The sequence below is a fragment of the Peromyscus eremicus genome, chromosome 2 (genome assembly GCF_949786415.1).
Source record: "Peromyscus eremicus chromosome 2, PerEre_H2_v1, whole genome shotgun sequence".
NCBI lineage: Eukaryota > Metazoa > Chordata > Mammalia > Rodentia > Cricetidae > Peromyscus > Peromyscus eremicus.
The window spans coordinates 114,300,140-114,320,454 of NC_081417.1; the positions used below are offsets into that span (position 1 = coordinate 114,300,140).

Sequence of the window (20,315 nt, forward strand, 5' to 3'; positions counted from 1 at the left end):
TTTCTGTCTTCAGACTGGCTTCTAGAGTTTCTATACGTGGTACTCTAGCTCAGTCACGGGGAACAGCATTGAACTCTCCGTCCTTGCACTATGACCTGTCCTTACACTAAGCTCTGCCCCTCAATGAAAGAGCTAGTTTCTTTATATAGACTATTGGCTCAGGTGTCCGTCAGGGAGACTCCGCCCCTCTCGACCCCGTGACCTGTCCCCCTTCCCAGGCTGCCGGACTTTGGAGACGTGGGCGGGCCCTGGGCGGTCGCTTCCAGGGGGAGGGCCCAGCGGACCCTGCGCCCTCGCCTGCAGCAGTCCCAACAGCAGACGCCGCAGTCACTGTCGCCCGGCAGCTCACCGCCACCATGGTGAAGATCGTGACGATGAAGACGCAGGCGTACCCGGACCAGAAGCCTGGTACGAGCGGGTTGCGGAAGCGGGTGAAAGTGTTCCAGAGCAACGCCAACTACGCGGAGAATTTCATCCAGAGCATCATCTCCACCGTGGAGCCGGCGCTGAGGCAGGAGGCCACACTGGTGGTGGGCGGGGACGGCCGCTTCTACATGACCGAGGCCATCCAGCTTATCGTCCGCATCGCCGCCGCCAACGGGGTAAGGGACGAGCGGGCCGGGCCGGGCGTGCGCGACGTGCGGGCTCCTCCGGGCCCACGCTTCCGTGTGCGCCTCTGTCCGGTCCCCGCCCCGCGCACGCTCCCTTGACCTTGGCATTACCCCGCCTACCCCCTGCCCCCCCAAGTTTCTCAGTGGCTCTGCCGGGAAAGGTGAGCCCGTCTCGGTGCAGACCCACCTCGGCGCCCTGCTATTCTGGTCTGGGACTGGGGCGCCTCCCTCTGGCTCCCGGCCTGGCGCTGGAAGGGCGGGCGATCCGAGGGCTTATCCCCTCGAGTGTCAGGCCAGCGATCTGGGTGGGCAGGTGCCAGGCCTCCCCCCTCCCCCCCCACCCCCTCTTGTTGGCTTGGGGAAGGCGCTTCTGTCTCTGCTCGGCCTGCTGCCTGGGTGCAGGCTTTTGAAAAGTCCTGTCTCTGCTGGGTAGTTCACTGGACCTGTTCCACTAAGGGGGCTGGAGCTGAATTTTCATTAAAACGGAAACAATATACCCAAGGGCTCTCTTATGCAAGCAGCTGTCCAGACTGGCCAGGAAATTAATGCAATGCAACGCCCCCAGTTCCGCCTACCCCCCACCCCCGGTTAAGGGAGGTTAACTGTCTTAATTGGGAAAGTCCACTAGAGAGGTGAAACTTAAATATGTTTTTTTTTTCAGTAAATCTGATGAACAAAAATGTGGATTTGCAAAGTCGGAATTGGTTGTTTCCACAAGATATTTTCTAAGGCGTTTTGGGAACATGTTTTCTTTGTATATTTAAAATAACGTTTGACTTATACTCAGCTCCTCTGGTGTTCATTCCCATCAGCAGTTATGTTTATTCATTTTAGCAGTACTTTGTTTTTCAGTTAACATATTGTAAGCTGTCTTGCCAAGCACCATGACAAACACTTCACTGGTGTGTCTCAAGGATCCTCTTGGAGCCCTATAAGGAAGATGATATTATGGGTACTTTCAAGTCACCAATGAGAGTACTGAAGCCTGGGCAGGTTAAAGAATTTACCAGAACTTAGTGGGAGCATTGAATCTGGCACAGACCTGCCAGTCCCAAGAACTTGAGTGGCTTCTGAGAATCAATTAAATTTTAGGACCTCCTTTTTTGGGTTGTCAAGATCTAAACTGAGCTCTGTCGACTTTCCTGGGTGGGTCAGACATTTAGAAGCACAGTGAAAGAAGTCAGGGTTTCCTTTTCTCTGCCCCTGAGTTTTCAGACCACCACAACTTCCCACGAGGGGAGAGAGAACACTCAGTAGCTATGTGTGGAAGCTCTCTTTGTCCCCACCTGTGCTCATAAGTTCTTCATTCAGTAGTTCCCTGGCTTGTGCCCTGTACAGAGAACGAGTTGGGGAGAGGGATGTGCGCAAACATGAGCCCTGTCCTTAGCTTTCTGTATAGTGGGGGTTTTAGGGTTCAAGTGGATATCTGTCCCTTTGGGAGCACTGTGGGGTGGGAAGGGAAGAATCAGTGAAGACAAAACCAGTTCTTAAACGTCGTCACCTTGTATCTGCTGGTCCGTTGCTCTCCTCTCTTTAGCCAAACTTTCTGTATTCACTGGTTCTCACACCCTGTCCACTCAGCACCTTGCTTCGGTCTCCGCTGAAATGCTCCCTCCGAGCTGCTCCTTCGGGCAGCACCGCTGTAGGCCTTCACCTTTCCCCTGCATTTGGCATGGCTGGTTTTGCGCTCAACAGTCATTCCTTGCTTGGAGCACTTTGCTGACTCTGCTCTGGAAATTTGTCACCGACTGTCTGCCGTGCTTACACCCTAGCGGTTCCCTAGGTTTTTGTCCTCAGCTTGCTGCTCTGACTTCATTAAGTACCTCTGCTCACCAAGGGTGTACATGTGTAACTCTTCTGGTGTGATGCAGTTCAGATCGCATCTTCAAAAAGCAACGGCTCCTTTCCCGTAGATACTGCTAGAATAGATTAATCCAATTCCGATGAAATTATGTCTGCGTGTCATATGTCCCCACTGGAGGGTAAGTTTAAGATAGGACTGTATTTTACCTATAAGTCTTCCCTAGGCATGCTCAGGAGTATTGGTCCAGGACCCCTTCACTTACCAAATTCTATAAAAGATTATGTCTTTAAGAAGTAAATTGTTATGATCCATTTTCAGTATGAGGAGCAGTTAGAGCTCATCGTAGAACCACAGAGAAGCAGGGGGGCACTAGGCCTCTCTCTGCTAGCTGGCAGCTGGCACCTGCTTGTCTGAAGACTCTTGAGAGCTGGGAAGTTGCAGGCAGTCTGCTACTTGACTGAGTCCATGATCAGAAAAGGCAGTAGTCTCAAGCCCCGAAATATTCACTAGAGGAGGTTTTGCATTCTGAACCGGTAGGATGGGGAATTTGGGAAGGCAGCCGTGCTAGAAGACTGTGGAGATTGTACCTCTCTGGAGTACCAGCCTGTGGGAAAAAGAGGGCAGGGATTTCTCAGGATCAAGGACTTTAGAAACCACTGACTTGCACCAAATCAGCACACCAGCCCTTTTTGCCTCTTCTCGATGCTGGCATCTGTGTGCAGAATGGTGTAACAAAAACTGCTTCACTATCACTAGTCTCTCGAATTTGTTATTGTATAGTGAGGTTCTTGTTTCTTGAAAAGTCCCTTTATGAGATGGTACTTGCTTGTAATTCATGTACTTACCTTTAATCATCTCTATGTCATAAAACCAAATACAGCATAGATACTGTGCTGAGTGAGAATACAATGTAGGTGTTTTTATATGTCTTACATTCATTTTTAATGTGTGTGCATGTGTGTGTGTGTCACAGCAAGCATGTAGAGGTGGGGACAACTGTGTGTGTGTGTATGTGTGTGTGTGTGTGTGTGTGTGTGTGTGTGTGTGTCACAGCAAGCATGTGGAGGTGGGGACAACTGTGTGTGTGTGTGTATGTGTGTGTGTGTGTGTCACAGCAAGCATGTGGAGGTGGGGACAACTGTGTGTGTGTGTGTGTGTGTATGTGTGTGTGTGTGTGTGTGTCACAGCAAGCAAGTGGAGGTAGGAACAACTGTGGAATTTGGTTTTCCCCTACCATGTGGGTCTCGGGACTTGAACTTAGGTACTCAAGTTTAACAGCAAATGCTCTTACCCACTAAGCTATTTTACTGGCCTCTGTATTATATTTTATTACCCCTTTGCATTATTTTTGTTCTTTCTGAATATTGTCAGTCCTTGATTGATAGGACCCATGGGTGTGGAACTTGGTGATTAGAAAATTCAGACTGTACCTACAGTACAGTACCTGGACCAAAGGTAGTATTTGGTGACTCCTTGTCTGGTTACCTTGAACTGTGAGTCACCAATGTAGACAACGTTGCAAGGATCACATACAAAGCAAAAACAAGAAAATGAATGTATTGTCCACAATCTGCTTTCTCGGGAAGGAGCTGTTTAAGCAGGCTGGGTTAAGAACCTTTACATTGAGCGGCGGTCCCTTTCAGTGACAGGTACAGCCTGTACCAATGGGCCTGAACTCCACTGACCAGAAGTGCAGGCTCTTCCAGTCACAGGTCAGGCCACCCAGGCTTTGAGACTCTCATGCCCCCCATTTGGGACGAATGCCTCTGTTTCGGCCTGTGTGTATGTGGGTGAGTGCACATGTGGACAGGTGCACCTGTGTGTATATGTACATGTGTATGGAGACCAGAACGCCGCTCTTCATGCACTATATTTTCCCCCTTGAGATAGGGGTCCCTCACTGGCCTGGAATTCTGGGCCAGCAAGCCCCAGAAGTGGTGCTGTATCTTTGGGGCAGGACTGACTTAGCAGGGAACCCTTTTTGAGTCACTTTTTGATACACCACCTGTTTAAAAAGTTGAATAATGTCCTGCTTCAAAAATTCTTAATTATCAGCAACTTTTGAATAATTCCTCTCTTCATACTTTCTGTTTTTGAATCAGCAATAAATGCCAGGCTGAAGAAGATAATGCCATTTCCCACTTAGGATACCTTTGCTTTTGGGAGAGGTAGAACATTAGTGATGCATAGACATAGAAAAAAAAAAAAGCAGAATAAAAAAGAGAGAACATTCTGGATTTGAAATAAGTGAGCCTGAACTGTATCTGTGCATGGGTGCATGCGTGAGTGAGTGTGTTCCTTCGTCTGGGCACATGTGTATACATGCATGTGTAGATCAGAGGGCAACCTCGGGTTCTCCAGGCACATCAACCATCCACCCTGTTTTCTGACATAGGTTCTCTCTTTGGCCTGGAGCTAGCCAGGCCAGCGAGGTTGGCTGGCCAGGGAGCCCCAGGGTTCTACCCGTGTCTGCCAGCACTTCCCAGCACTAGGATTACAAGCATACCCACCTGGCCTCTTTGTAGGGAGTGTCTGCAGATTGAACCCAGGTCCTGATGTTTGCAGAGCAGCGTTTTTACCGGCCAAGCCATTTCCTTAGTATCGGGGACTCTGGGGGTCCAGCCCCTCAATAGTCCCCTCCCAGGGTCCGGGAAGAATCTACAACCAGCTGATAATTAATCTTGGATGAAAAGAAATGAATCTGTGTACACGAAACTCCTTAGTTCATACACTTTATTATTCTGTGATAGTTCTCTCTCTACACAGCTTCTATCCTGCTCTCATGTCTAGCTCCTTTCTTGCCTGATTTCTCTATATTTATCTACTGTCCTCTCTAGGTTCTATCTTAATTCCTTCTTCATCTAGTTTTGTCCCTTCTAGGTTTTCATCTATCTAGTTCTTTCTCCTATCAGCTCCTCTCCCATCTCCTTCTCTCTCATCTGGCTCTTCCTCATCTTCCATCTCGTTCCTCTAGTACTCTCTTCTAGCCCTTCAGTCTAGTTCTTCCCCATCTCAGTTTGTTCCTCTCAAGTTCTTACCCATCTAGTTCTTCCACTCTCTTTTCTCTTCTCTGTCCTCCATGTGCCCTGGAAGTCCTGGTATATATACACTTACAAGCAGTATTCCCTTAGCAGTGCAAAGCCAGGCTTCCAGGGTCAAACGGAGGGGTGATAAGAATCACATAGGGAGGTAATAACCGTTAATTATCATTTGCAACCCCAAAGGGAAGTGACCAATGGGGAAATGAATTAACTAAAGGCTAAATTCAGGTAATATCTAAGAAGAGGGCTCTTATGTGCTCAACTGTAATCTTAAACATGATTGGTAGAAAAGGTTAAGAATCTGTAAGTTGCTAGGTCAGTGGGAGAAAATAAAACTGTCTTCTTTTTTCCTGAGACTCATATCTGTCCAAGCTATCTGCCATTTTTCTGCAGGGTGGGGGAAAAGTGTGCTCAGTCGCTAGGCAACCTGTACAGCTAGATGCCTCTGGTGATAGTTAAAGAGAGATCTGGAACTAGAGGTAAGGTTTGGATAGCTAAAGAGAGATCTGGAACTAGAGGTAAGGTTTGGGAAAGGAAGAAGTTAAGCTTAATTGGCACATCCACCAGGCCTTCTCAAACGGGTAGCCTGGATGCTTAAGTCTGTTCTTAGAGCGTACAGAGGTATATCTGATAAGGTACTTTCCTCTATCTGTGGATGGACCTGGCCGGATGCTGCCAATGATGATAATTACAGGGAGGCTTGAACTGGGGTTCTGGCTGAGCATAGCTGTCAGTGCAGAAGGTTATTCAAATATTCCTAGAAGTGGTTAGATAAGGAGTTAGAGGTCTATAAAGTTAGTAAGGCTGTAAGAAAGGAGGGTCTGAGCTAAACTATGTAAAGCTATTACTGAACATCCACCTGACCTAGGCGGTGTCTCCTTGTGGAATTTGTCTTGCATGTGGACTGTTATTACTGCTAGTCCGTGGACTGTTATTACTGCTAGTCCTTGAAAGTGGCCAAGCGAGATATCTGATTCCAGAGAAAGCCTTTCCTGAGGCTGTTCTCCAAATACCTGGAATGTGTATGTCTAGAGAGTGATCAGTCCACACTGTTAGCCCTTCTTAGGGAAAAGTCAATTGGGAAAACTATGAAGGCACACATGACTTTCATAACAGAATACAGCTGATATATAACAAGCCAAGTAACACCAAAAACTCCTTGGGATTTGGCTTCCTCTGGAGGAATTCCCTGATTCCTCCAGGTAGTGACTTTGCCATAACCAGCTGAGTTCTTATGATAGATTCCTGCGGCCTGCGGCACCTTAGTGTTGGAACCGAGGCCGCAGCCTGCGGAGAGCAGAGGATGTGCGCCTGCCTCTCAGGAGAGGAGAGCAGAGCAGGAAGGGTGGGGAGGAGTCGCTGTTAGAGACCGATGCTTAGTCACAACTCATCTTTGTGGTTTTTATCCTTCAGTGCTGGGCATGGGTCCCAGGGCCTCAGCCATGTTAGTCCAGCACTGTACCACCGAGCCGTATCTCTAACCCCTACCCACATAAGACTTTGCATTAAGTTGTTTCGGAATTTCTCAGTTTCACAAATGTTCTTCCTAAAAATAAATGGATAGTCTTTGCTTCCTTAATCAGATCTATTGCTGGAATATGAAAGATTAAAAAGGAGGCTGGAGAGATGGCTCAGTGGTTAAGACCGCTTGTTGCTCTTGAAGAGGACCCAGATTTGTAGCACCCACAAACACCAATGCTAAAGGATGTGATGCCCTCTTCTGGCCTCTGTGAACACCAGGAACTCAAATGGTGCCGATATACGTACATGCAGACAAACACCATAAAATAAAAAGGCAAAAGAGGAAAGCATTTTCCCTGCTTAAGAGTAAATTCTGTGGTTTTTTTTTTTTTAATATGGAATCAAAATTAGATAGGGAAGAGTGACATTATGTTAGGATGAGTGACTAATTTGATAAATATTTATTGACTCCTGCTATGTGCTGTTTTTCATACTAGGGCCACAGCAGTAACTAGAAATGTGTCTGATCTCACAGAGCCCCGGGGCTCTACTTCAGGGAAATATAAGTGTCACATGAAGACAGATCCTTTGAAAAAATTAAATAAATATAAGCTGGTGAAGGAGAGAACATTTTAGAGACTGCAGCTCTTGGTGTGGAAGTTGGGGAAGCCTCCCTGGTCAGCCTCACTGGAGCAGAGCGCTGCATAAGCTAAATAGTGAGCCAGGCAGGTGTTTGTCGAGAGACCCCCAGGGAAAGGGGGGGATATATGTAAAGGCTAGACACATTTAATCATTTAACATTAAATTTTGCTCCCAAGTAAATGGTAGACTATAATTCCTCGTATGAGAGGGCAAGGTGTCGTGAATTTCAGTCATGAGCATCTCTGTATTGTAAATGTGCCCCAGGATGGTAATGGTGTGATCAGCAGATGAAATACCCGACAGGTTTGTTCTCCAGTAGACTCACAGTAGGAAACCTCTTGTCTGCTCAACCATTTGGGGGGTCCCACAAACTGATAACAACAAAACACATTGGTGCAAAGTTCTAGAAAAATATGACGAGACCGTTACAATGTCTGGCTTATATGCCATCTTAGGGGAAGAAGGACGGCACAAGGAGTCCCTGTTAGAAAACATGACTTGTAGAAAAAATAAATGGGCCCTTAAGAGAACAGGATGGAGGCACTGCAGTTCTGTGTAGTGTGTTTTTCAGTAGGGTGCTAAAGATTTGGTCGTCCCTGGTTGTGAAGCTTGTGGGGAGGGGAATTTGAGCTTCACTTTTTTTCCTTTTTAGTAGGGGGACTGGATTTCAGCTCTCATACACACAGAAAGGACGCTCTGCAGGGCAGGCCCAGCTAGCCACATGGGCAAGAAAGCGAAGCAGGCAACTTGGAACTACTCCATCCATTCTCTCTCAATTCCCTGGAATACTTGGTCATATGCCCAGTCATAGCTAGCCACTCAGGTGGCTTCAGAGCTGGGCTCCTAGTTGGGGAGCTCAGGGCTGGAACCTGCAGGCAGGAGCTCATGCAGAGGCCATGGAGGAGAGCTGCTTACTGGCTTGCTGCTCCCCATGGCTTACCCAACCTGCTTTCTTATAGTTCCCAGGACCACTAGCCCAGGGGTGTACCCACCTAAAATGGGCTGGACCCTCCTTCATCAATCTCTAATTAAGAAGTGCCCTATAGGTTTGTCTATAGCCCAATCTCATGGAGGCAATTTCTCACTCAAGGTTTGCTCCCCTCAGATGACTTTAGCTTGTGTTAGGTTTACATAAAACTATCTAGCACAACTGACCCCTTGTCAGCTTGACACACAAACACATCATTGTTAAGCCACAACATTTCTTGTTTATCCCCAGGATTGCACATTAATGTCAACATCACAGCATAAAACATTCTACAAACTTGAAAAACCCAACAGTCTTTACAAATTCAAACACTTTAAAATTCAGGCCTTATAAAAATTCCAAGTCTTTTTAAAATCCAAAGTCTCTTCTTAATTCCAAGTCTCTATAAAATTCCAATCTCTCTCTAAAAGTTCTAAGTCTCCCAACTGTCGGCTTCTGTAAAACCAAAATAAGTTTAACTTTCGTATCCCAAGAGAGAAGGACTGAGGTACAGTCCTAGTCTGAACAAAGCAAAACCAAACTCCAGCTGTAAATTGACTCAATGTCCATTGTCTGGGGTTCACTTCAGATCTTGTGGGCCCTTCCAAAGAGCTAGCATCACTTCTCTGTGTCCCCCGATGCCTCACACACAGCTTGTCTTCTATGTTATGGTGGGCTCTGCTTCATGCCTGCAGCTTTCCTTGGTGGTCACCCCATGATCTCAGTGTCTCCTACTACAACTGGGCTGCACTTTATCTAATAGCCTCTCCTGGTCTCTTTACGGTGCCAAGCCTTGACTTCTCTGCATGACCCTTTAGTCCTGGGACTTCAACTGCTACTGAGGCTGCATCTTCATCATCCTGGCCTCTCCCAGGGCCAAGCCTCAGGTGCTCTCGATGACTCCTTCATGCCTTCAAAACCAGTACCACCTGGGTGACTCTTACACATGACTAAGTTTGGCTGCCAGCACGAAGTACAACTTAGGCCATCTCTGGAACACAGTTTCTGTGTGTTGACCCCCGAGGAACCACTTCTAGAAGATTTCTCCTCAGTGATTCTGGTCTCTTCTTAATCACCATCAATTCCTCAGCTCCATCTGGCCAACATTAATTGTCCAACCAAAGCAAAGGTTCTGGTATCTTGTTACTCAAAGCCACATCTGAGTCTTCAGCACTAGCTGATCAGAACCACAGATTCTTAATTCAAAATATGCAACAGCCCCTATAGAGTTTCTGAGTGACCTTCAGACTTCCCCTGGAATGTCACAAGCAGACCTCCATCGCCTGCATTTCTCAACACTTTTATCTTCCAAGCTCCAACAGAAAAACTCACCAAACATTCAATGGCTTTTTAAGTTCAAAGTTCCAAAGTCCTTCCACAGTCCTAAAAACACATGGTCATGCCTGTCACGATAGTACCCCATGATCCTGGTACCAGTTTCTGTGTTAGAGTTATTTATTTTTGCTGTGATGAAACACCCTGACCAAAGCAATTTAGGGAGAAAAGCATTTATTTGACTTACACTTCCACAGCACTGTTCATGGGAGGAAGTCAAGGAGGGAACTCAACAGGGCAGGAACCTGGAGGCAAGAGCTCACGCAGAGGCCATGGAGGAGTGCTGCTTACTGGCCTCTTCCCCATGGCTTGCTTGATGTGATGGTTTGAAAGAAAATGGCCCCCAAAGGGAGTAGTACTATTAGGAGGTATGGCCTTGTTGGAGGAAGTGTGTTACTGTTGAGGTGGGCTTTGAGGTCTCATATATGCTCAAGCCATGCCCATTGAGACAGGCCACTTCTGTTGCCTGCAAGTCAAGATGTAAGAACTCTCAGCTACTTCTCTAGTACCATGTCTGCCTGCTTGCTGCTCTGCTTCCCACCGTGATGACAATGGATGACTCAACCTCCAAACTATAAGTGAGCCACCATAGTTAAATGTTGCTGTGGTCACGGTATCTCTTCACAGCAATGGAAACCCTAACTAAGACACTCAGTCTGCTTTCTTATAGAACCCAGGACCACCACCCCACAGGTGATACTACCCACAGTGGACTAGGTCCTCCTCCACCGATCATTAATTAAGAAAATGCCCTACAGGCTTGCCTATAGCTTAGTCTCATGGAAGGAAGCATTTTATTAATTTAGGTTCTCTCCTCTCAGATGCCTTTAGCTTGTGTTAAGTGACGTAAAACTAGCCAGTGCAGAAGGGCAGCCCTGTGAGCTGGTCTGAATGGTGGTGAGAACTTGCTCTGGCTGTCAAACTTCAAGCCTGGATGCTCACTCAGTCTCTTCTCTTTGTATTATATTTAGTGTAGGCATTTCATGATAGTAACAGAAGGTGGATTAGCATAATCGGTGCTCCAGTGTCTTCCTTGTTTCCTTTTATTTTTTGAGATTACAATGTAATTATATCATCTCTCCCTTCCCTTTCCCTTCCACACCACTCCTCTTTCTCTCAAATCCATGCCCACTTTCTTCATGAATTGCTGTTACATGCATACATATATATTCCTAAATACATAAATGCAACCAGCTCAGCCTGAACAATGTTACTTGTATGTATGTGCTCAGGACTGACCATTGTTGTTGGATAACCAGTTGGTGTGCTCTCCCCTGGGGAAGACTGTTTCTCCCTGTCAGCATTCCTTAGTTCTTTGTGTAGGGTTGAGGCCTCGTGAGCTTTCCCCATCCACTTTAGCAGGTCTAGTGTTATCCTTGTTCAGCTCACATTTAGGCAGCCATATTGGTGAGACTTTTGGGTGTAGCTTCAGGCATCTCTAGGGGGACACAATCTCATAGCAACCTCCCTGAACCTCTGGCTCTAACAATATCTCCTTCCCCGCTTCTGCCATGATCTCTGAGCCTTAGGTATGGGAGTTAAGTTGGAGATCTATCCATTGGAAATGAGCTAAGCAGCTCTGCATTTTGTTTGGTTGTGTTTTTCTGTAATGGTCTCCATCTGTTGCAAAGAGAAGTTTTCTTGGTGAGCAAGAACTACACTCACCAGCCTAGATCTGGAGAAGGCTGTCCCCGGTGCAGTTCTTAAAAGATGAACTGTAATGATGAAACGTGGTTCACTTGTCCAGCCTCTTGGTGGCATTGGAACTGGGACTTTGGTCTTCTGATATTTCATACAGTTGATCTTTTCTATAAATAAGTGTATCTCATGGGGCATGGCAGCACACGCCTGTAATCTCAGCAGTCAGGAGACTAAGGCAGGAGGCCTGTAAGTTCAAGGCAGCATGGGCTGTAAAGTGGGATGCTGTCTTTTAACAATAGAAAAGTCAGATAACCAACAAAAGTGAGTGTATTTCAGAGAATGGAGTTCCAGGGGTTGTGATAATATCCTAGTCAAATCTTGAGGACACTGAATTAGGCAGCATTCATGGGCTTCCAGAGTTTTGATGTACAGATGATGTCTATGCGTCTACAAGAGGACCCCGAATAGAACAATTTTTGGGAATACCAACACACATGACATCAGGTGTATAAGGCTGTCTACAACATAGAGAACTGTCTTTCCAAATTTAGATGCTGTCTTCTTTTCTACTCTCTAATGTCACATGAGAAGTGAGATCTGTTTTCCTGTAAGATACTCGACACAGCTTCCTCTGGCAGGGAATGCTTGGATTTGTGTTCGGCTGCTTTGAACAAAGTTGACTCAGCACAAAATGTATTTTCCTCCTAGGTCACCAATGGGTGGGGTCACGGAGGAGCAACAGAAGCCCAGGACAGTGTTCTACATGCCAGGTTCCCCCTGGGGGTGGTTGAGATGCACAGCCAGTCTAAGTGACTTTAAACAGGGAAGACGTGGGCATCCCAGTGAGGGAAGTTCTGAACCTTTGGGTCAAAGCCACTTTTCCCACCCCTGGATTGAATCAAAACCAGTTTGGGAATCATAGTGTGAAAGAAAGATTAAACCACAAATAGCTTCTCCACTTGATGGTCCCTGTAAAAAATGGAAACTCAGCGTCCCCGGTCAGTGGTGACAGTAATCAGCATCCAGTGCGTATGGGAAGTTATGTGTACTCCAGGGTACGTTCCAAGTTAGAGTGGAAGGTGACACTTCAGTATATCCAAGTCACCCTTCAGTCCTTTGCACAGATATGTAGGAAACCAAGCGTCCAGTCTATTCAGCTGGAGAGGAAAACAAGACCAGGCAAACACTCAGAGCTGTGGAGGGACCAGGACCGAGCGAGGGCTTAGGGTCTGTGAGGGAAATGGGGGCAGAATTGCCCATGCTGTTTAAATCTTCCTCATCCTCCTTGTCTGTGTGTTAGTATAGCTAGCTAACTTCCTGCAAGGGAAATACTTGTGCAGTGTGACTCCATTGCACACTCTTGCTGCTGCCCTGCTTGCATACGTGGGAAGCCTCTGGACTGTAATTCAGCACAGGCAGATTGGAGCATGATGGCTTTGGGGCCTTCTGTTTGAAATCGGTTAGATCATCCCAACAATGCTCCCTGCACCTCCAGTAGCTCAGTTTGGCTGCTCTGGAGGCTGACACTTGGAGGTGGCCTCCAAAGTGAACGTGGTGTATACTATGCAGTCTCTATGGTAATCCAGATCATTTGTATGACTATAGAGGTTGAACTATGGTAACAGAGACTTAATAGTAGTGAATTAAACAAGATAGAAGTTTTTCTTTCTTGGAATGGCTAGTGCAAGCAGGTTGGACCCGGCCTCCTGTGGTCTTCTGACTTTGCCATCCTGCGTGTGGGGTTGTGTTTGCCTGCCTGATTGCAGATGGTTCCCTGTGCACCTCTCCTGCTCTTACCATGTTTGAGTCAGCTTTCCATTATAGCAACAAAAGCCCGAGTGCAGTCAGCTTCAAAGGGGAAGGAAGGTTCATTTGACTAGTCTTGGAGAATTTTCAGTATATGGACCGTTGGCCCCACCGCTTTGGGCCTGCAGTAGCATAGTATGTCATAGTGGGTTCTCTGGTATGATAGAGGAAGTCTGTGCTGTTTATGGCCTAGTGCAAAGAAAGAGGCTGGATCCCTGCCCTGGGAAGGGGAAATAGATGAGATCTCTATGAGTAAGCTGGGGATGAGGGGAGACAATGGAGGGTAGGGGGTGGGAAATGAGAACATAAGGGAATGGGATGGTTGAGCTGGAACAGGGATGGAGTGGGAGAGCAATGAAAGAGATACATGATAGAGGGAGACATCATGGGGATAGGGCGAAACTGGGTGTCAGGGAAGTTCCCAGGAATCCACAAGGATGACCCCAGCTTAGACTACTAATAATAGTGGAGAGGGTGCCTGAACTGGCTTATCCCAGTAATCAGATCAGTGAATACCCTAACTGGCATCATAGAGCCTTCATCCAGTAGCTGATGGAATCAGATGCAGAGATCCACAGCCAAACACCAGGCCGAGCTCCAGAAGTCCAGTTGAAGAGAGAAAAGGGATTCTATGAGTAAGGTGCATCAAGATCATGATGGGGAAACCTACAGAGACAATCAAACCAAACTAATGGGAACTCATGAAATTTAGACCAACACCTATGGAGCCTCCATGGGACAGGACTAGGCCCTCTGCATAAGCGAGATAGTTGTGTAGCTTGATCTGCTTAAGGGGCCCCTGGCAGTAGGATCATGATCCATCCCTGGTGCATGAACTGGCTTTTTGGAGCCCACTACCTATGGTGGGACACCTCGCACAGCCTTGAGGCACAAGGAGGGGCTTGGACCTGCCTCTACTCAATGTACCAGGTTCTGTTGACTCCCAATGGGAGGCCTTACCTTCTTGTAGGAGAGAATTGGGGTGGGTGGGTAGGTGGGGGAAGGCTGGAGGGGTAGGCAAAGGGAAGAGGGGGATCTATGATTGGTATGTAAAATTAATAAAAATTTTCTTAATTAAAAAAAAGAGGCTGGATCCCACTGTCCCACTCAAGGGCACCAACAATGGCATAATAAATACCAGTAGACCCACCTGAAAGTCCCAGTAGCCTGCTGGGCTCAGAACTAAGCCTGACGCAAACCTTTGGGGGACACTTATCCATTATATTGGAAGGCATGTGGTTAGTTAAAATAGTCCTATTCCTAAGAGAGGGAAGTAAAACTCACAATCCCCGCTTCGGCCCGTTGCTCCATTGTCCCCACAGATCACCTTACCCACTGTTCACACTACTCTGCCCCAGGAGAAGCAGCCTGGATCACTTCCAGCAATGCATTCAGTTCAGAGTCCACAATCTCTGGGTGACCTGGTGTTCTCTCCTTCAGGCCATGTATGGCTCCCTGTAGCGCAGCATCCAGTAGCTAATATGTGTAATAATGTGACTGTGTGACCACATATGTGTGTGTACAGGTAAGTAGGTAGGTAGGTAGAGGAGTGTAGTAGATTGGGAGAGAAGGAGAAAGAATTAGTCTTGTGCACTTATATGTAGACATGTGCTAGCAGCTACTAGCCCTAGAGGTGCTGGCTGGGACACCGACTCCCTGCCCTGGTCATGGGTGGGTTCATGGGGAGCCCTGGTTCTGCCCTTAGGGAGGAAGTTTTTTCCTGTCCTTTTTGCTCACCAGATAATGGACAGCATCAAGCATGCCCCGCGCCCGCCCTTTTGGGGGCTTCTTTTGATGAAAGGTGGGGGATAAATGATGGGGTTGCCTTTGCAGACTGTGGTTGCACGTTCCCTTGTAGACTCAGGGGGCTGCCGGCCTTGTCTGCTCAGTTCCTTGGCCTAGTAACCACAGAGAACGTTCTTATATGCATAGAGAAACTTTGATTTGTATTTATTGTGTGTGTGATCTCTCCCACCCTGATTTGTCCATTGCTGATGGCCACTTTGGATGAGGGGAAGAAACTAGTGGGTAAGAAGGCAGATCCTTCTGCCTGGTCCTGGACTCCCATTGTCTCACAGAGAATCCTGGGATACCTCGAGGCACAGGTTTTCTTGCCAAGCACTGCTTTGCAGACAGACAGATAGCTATCATCACTACTCTGCAGTGCCACCAATGGCTGGCCTTGAGTGGCCTCATTTTGAGGCCACAGTGGAAGAAAACTGCCCTGTGGCGGAGTCATAACCTCCGTTTCCACCTACCAGCCCTTGCTTACGTTCTGTTCCTTAGTGTGGGATGAAGCCAGGGCTCATGTCTCTGGTTCTTCTATCTGCCTGCAGTGGCAGTCTTCACTGGCCAGCAGTCTGTTCCATGCTGGCAGAAGTAATAGTCTTGCCATGACCTAAAAAATATGCAGATGCCACATATTTTAGATTCTGCTTGGGTCAGAAGTCTTAACTCTTCGTATCAGTCAGAATATAGGTTTGGCTGTTATGACGGAGTTCCAAACCACAGCATTTAGAAGTTGATAGTAATGGAACTCTTTTGTCATGGAGCACATCTGGGCAGTTCAGGGCTGTGTATGGCTCTTTTGTGTAAAGGGATTCATGTGTCTTCTCTTGTTGCCCAGCCCTCTCTGGTTATTTTTCTGTCTCGTCCTAGATGGCTGGTCCCCACCCCACCTTTGTTCAAGCCGATAGGGTAGAGTAAAGATTACATGGAACAATTTTGTTTTATCTACTAATCAAAACAGCTGAGCCTCCCAAGGGAAGCTGGAAAACACCTGTTTTATTCTGGGTCTTACATGATAGATGAAATATTGGGATTCATTGAACTAAATGAAAGGAGAAATTAATTTTGAAGATCAACCAGCAGCTCACACCACCCCTATGTATTTCTTCCAAATCTGGTGGTGAATGTCATTTAGTCGTTTTCATTGATTATCAGTCATTCACCTGCTACCTTAGGAAGGGGCGAGGGCATAAGCCTTCCTGTTTTGAGACGCTTTTAAAAATTAATTGCTTTTTTGGGAGATAACTCACCCCAGACAACTTACCCACTTTAAGTATATCCCATTTAATATTTTGGGGTATTTTCCAGTTTGGCCTCCCAACCCCAGGGCTCAGGAGCGATCCTCATGCTTCAGCCTTTCCAGTTGTGGGGCTACAGGGACACAGCACAGTGCCTGGTAATAGTTTTTAGTTTATTCACAGAATTATGTAACCACCATCCCAGTCTAGTCTTTGACTCTAAAAGAAATCCCATTAATTAGCAGTTAGTCACCCTTCCTGCCTTCTTCAGCCTTCGGCAATCACTTATATACTTTAGGTCACTGCATGTCTGGATGTGGACCTAGTGGCTAGTTTTGGTTACCAGGCAGGGGAAGCTACATTTACAGAGTAAAGCTTTAGGAGCTTCATGAGAGGCAGAGGCAAACGGTTTGTGTCAAGAGCAGTGAACTTAGTGTCTCTATTAGTCAGCTTCTCATTGCTGTAGCAAAATGTCCAAGACAGTAACTTACAAAGCAAAGATGTTTGTTTTGGCTAATGGTTTTAGAGGTTCCTGTCTGCGGCCAGGCAGACTCACTGCTTACGGGTCTGTGGGAAGGCAGACTAGGGCAGGCACACTTGGTACATGTGGTAGAACAAATGTCACTTATATCACAAGCCAGAAGATGCAGAAGGAGGGTAGAGTCCCAAAGCTCCTGAGGGCATGCCCCCACTGAGAGAAAGACCTCTCCCCAGGCTCTTCCTCTTGAAGGTTCTACTTCCTCTCCCCAATACCATGTTGGGGACCAAACTTTTAGCACATGGGCCTTTGGGGACACTCAAGACCCGAACAGCAGCAGTAACATGATGATGTGCACTGTCCTGCACACTAGAGACTGTGGAGATGTCTTCATACTCAAGGACCTTCCTGATGAATGGGATAGCACGATATGCCAAAGCCATCACCAGCAGGCGTGATAAGAGGTTATGGTAAGGGAAAGAGGTGTCTGAGGGAGTGCAGAGCCAGCCTGGGCATGGTACTATCTGTGTCTGTCTGTAAGGAGAGGAAGGCTGGTGAAGGTTTGCTGCAGGCAAGTGAGGCATTATTCTCTGCTACTTCCTGTCCAGGGGAGACGAGGCTGTGGAGGAGAGGAGGGCCAGTTTCAGTGTCTCCAGGAGACTACCTCCCCGCCCCTCCTCCCCCGTTCTCAAGAGCATAAGCAATCAGATTTCTTTTTTAACAAACATACTTGAGCTTCCACATCCCAGTTCGTATTGTTCCCTGGCACGTGGCCACTCTGGGACCGCGTACTCACTCCAGTCACGTGCCCAGTGCTCAGAGCGTTTTGAAATGCCTCTGTGGGAATTATTTTTCAGGCCACTGGTTTATGGGCCACCTAGGAAAAGCAGTCACATTATTTTATAGTCAGGCTTCATTTTTCACTTAAAATGATGTAATGAGATTTGAACACCTACTTTATTCATTAGACATGGCTCCAGCCAATTTTTTTTGTCTCTTTCCAAAGTTCAAATCTATTCCCAAAGGATGAAATTTGTTATGACTGAGGACTTTCAAAGAAAGTACCACAGATAGGAAAGACAGCTTCCCCTAAAAGAGTGAGTGTCATATCAGCATCATTTGGAGATCTTGCTGCTCCCTGAGGTCACTGAAGGAGCTGGCGTTCAGATGAATATGTTCTGGCAGAGCCGTGGGAAGTGAGGTACCGTGTGCACCTTGCACACACTGCCTGTGAAGAGGATCTTAGAAGATAGCTCATGCTGAGGGGAGACCCAGCTGTTGCCCTTTCCTGTGTGTTCTGCCACAGAGACCACACTGTTCGCTTACCACCTCGTGTGGTCTGTCCCAGAGATCTCTTCCACTCTGGTGAGTACACAAGCATGCTTTTGGGGGCATCTTGTAGCTCTGCACATTGGAAAGGTTTGCTTACAAAAAACCAAACAAATGACGAAATACCAAACCGTAATGAAGAAGAGATTCCCATCAGGTCTATGTCACAGGAACCAGAACCCCAAGCCTTAAGCCAGTACCCACTTGATTCACAGTAGCAAAGAGTTTAGGATATAGAACTAGGCTAGCACTACTGGGTGAGGACAGGGAAAGGAGGCCTTTTGACTTGGTAGTAATAAAACTGTTATATTCCAAGTCTCTATGAGCCCTTTCATGGCCCCATGAAATTCATCCTGTGGCTCAAGATGAAAAACAGTTTAAGGAAGATTTTAAATGAAGCAAATAGGAAGTAAGTATAGAGAACACTGGGATGGTATTGGGAGTAAGTGGCACCTGTCAGGAAGGTTGAGCTTCCTCTGTAGGTGGGGGTCACACTCTATGCTCCAGCTCTTTGTGGTCAAACCCATGAGAAAACTGCTTGGCACATATATTACCCTAGCCAGCTTCCCGACGGAACATCCGAGAGAAGTGGTACATGGCTTGGGCATTAGTGTGAGGCTGCACCGGCCTTTGTGAAGCACCATAGTGATTCAAATAGCACTGCACTATTTGTTTAGTAAACAGAACATTCTGACAGCTCTAAGGATTTTACAATGATTTCAGATACCAAGACCGTTGGAGGACAGAGGAGGAGGTGACAAAGATAGGATCTTCTATGTCTGCCGCCAGCTACTGCAGAGATATCTCATCCTACTCCAGCCAGACAGTGTGTCTTAGATTTGCCTGGCCAGGCAATGGTCCCTAGTCCCTGTGAGGCTCAGCCATGGACCCCCACTGGATTTGAGGGCTGAGCCCCGTGTGAGTGATACCTTGAGCTGGATCTGTGGCATGACGTGGTTCCCTGGCCCAGGTCAATGTAATACCATAGATAGGAAGCTTCCAGAATTGCACCTAGCATTGCAGTCAGCCTCCTGAGACACATGGATTTATTCATTTAACAAACATTGATACCCTGTGTGCTAGTCACTGTGAGGTGTCTGGCGGAACACAGATGGGTAAGGCCAAGTGCTCTCGGGAGAGATGGACATATCCACGGGTAGTTAAAAAATGTACTGTAGGTTGGTTTCCTGTGACTGCTGAGACAAATGGCCACAAGCTGAGGGCTTAAAAAAAAGAAATTTATTATCTCCTGTGTCTGGAAACCAGAAGTCTTAAAAAAAAAAAAAAAAAAAAGCAGCAGAAATAGTATCAGGAGGCCCTTCTGTGATGCTTTCCACTTTGGGTGGTCCAGGTGTTCCTGGCATGTGTCTAGTCACTGCTTCTGACTTCCCACCTCTGTTAGCCCATCTTCTCTCCCACCCTGCTTTCTATGCTGGGGATTCAACTCTCGGCTCCAAGTCTGCAGTCTACCATTGGGCCACACCCTTAGTCCTCTTCTTTTGTATCATAAGGACACTCGTCATTGGTTTGAGGGCCCTAGGTAATCGAAGATGCTCTCAAGATCCATCACAGGTTCTGAGGGAAGAGTCCGGGGTGGGAGAGATCACCATTTAATCAACAACTAGAATGGGATGGGAACCCCGAGAAGCTCCTCCTCACCCCTTATCCCCCCCACACTGCTGCTGCTCTGATGGGATCAGAGCAGGATATCTTTTCACACGAGGCAGGCGCTGCCCTATTTAAGCATACCAAGGGTTCAGGGCTTCATCCTGCACAGTGCCTCTGTGGACTGCCTCCAACATAATGCCAAATAGAAGACAGACCACTGGGTGGCACTCTGCATTGCACAAAGAAGTAGTTCATAGGATGAGTTGGAATTGACTTTGGTTCACACCTTAGTTTTCACTTAATGTGAAATGTTATGAGCTCTGCTTAGCATCTCTAAAGCTCAGAATTCCCACCTGTGAACAGGGGCCAAGTCTGATATCTGACAGAGAGTATTATGGGAACTGAACGAGTTAATAAGCACATAAATGATTGAGGAACTCTGGGTGCAACCTGAGTGCAAGTTACAACAGTTGTCATTGAAATTGCACTTTTGATTCAGGCAAGTTACCCCATGGGCGGTGCAGTCCTGCCCCAGACAGACCTCGCAGAGCCCATGTGATAACAAA

At 47.1% G+C, this 20,315-nt stretch overlaps 1 protein-coding gene across 1 annotated transcript in view; it reads left to right on the forward strand.

Annotated features, from left to right (window-relative positions):
* The first annotated feature begins 209 nt into the window (after nucleotides 1–209).
* Pgm1 (phosphoglucomutase 1) overlaps nucleotides 210–20,315 on the forward strand; it is a 65,165-nt gene continuing 45,059 nt past the window's right edge. The window contains exon 1 of the mRNA XM_059254573.1: nucleotides 210–602. Coding sequence (XP_059110556.1) covers nucleotides 357–602 — 246 coding nt within the window. The 5' untranslated portion in view covers nucleotides 210–356. The remainder of the gene's footprint in view (nucleotides 603–20,315) is intronic.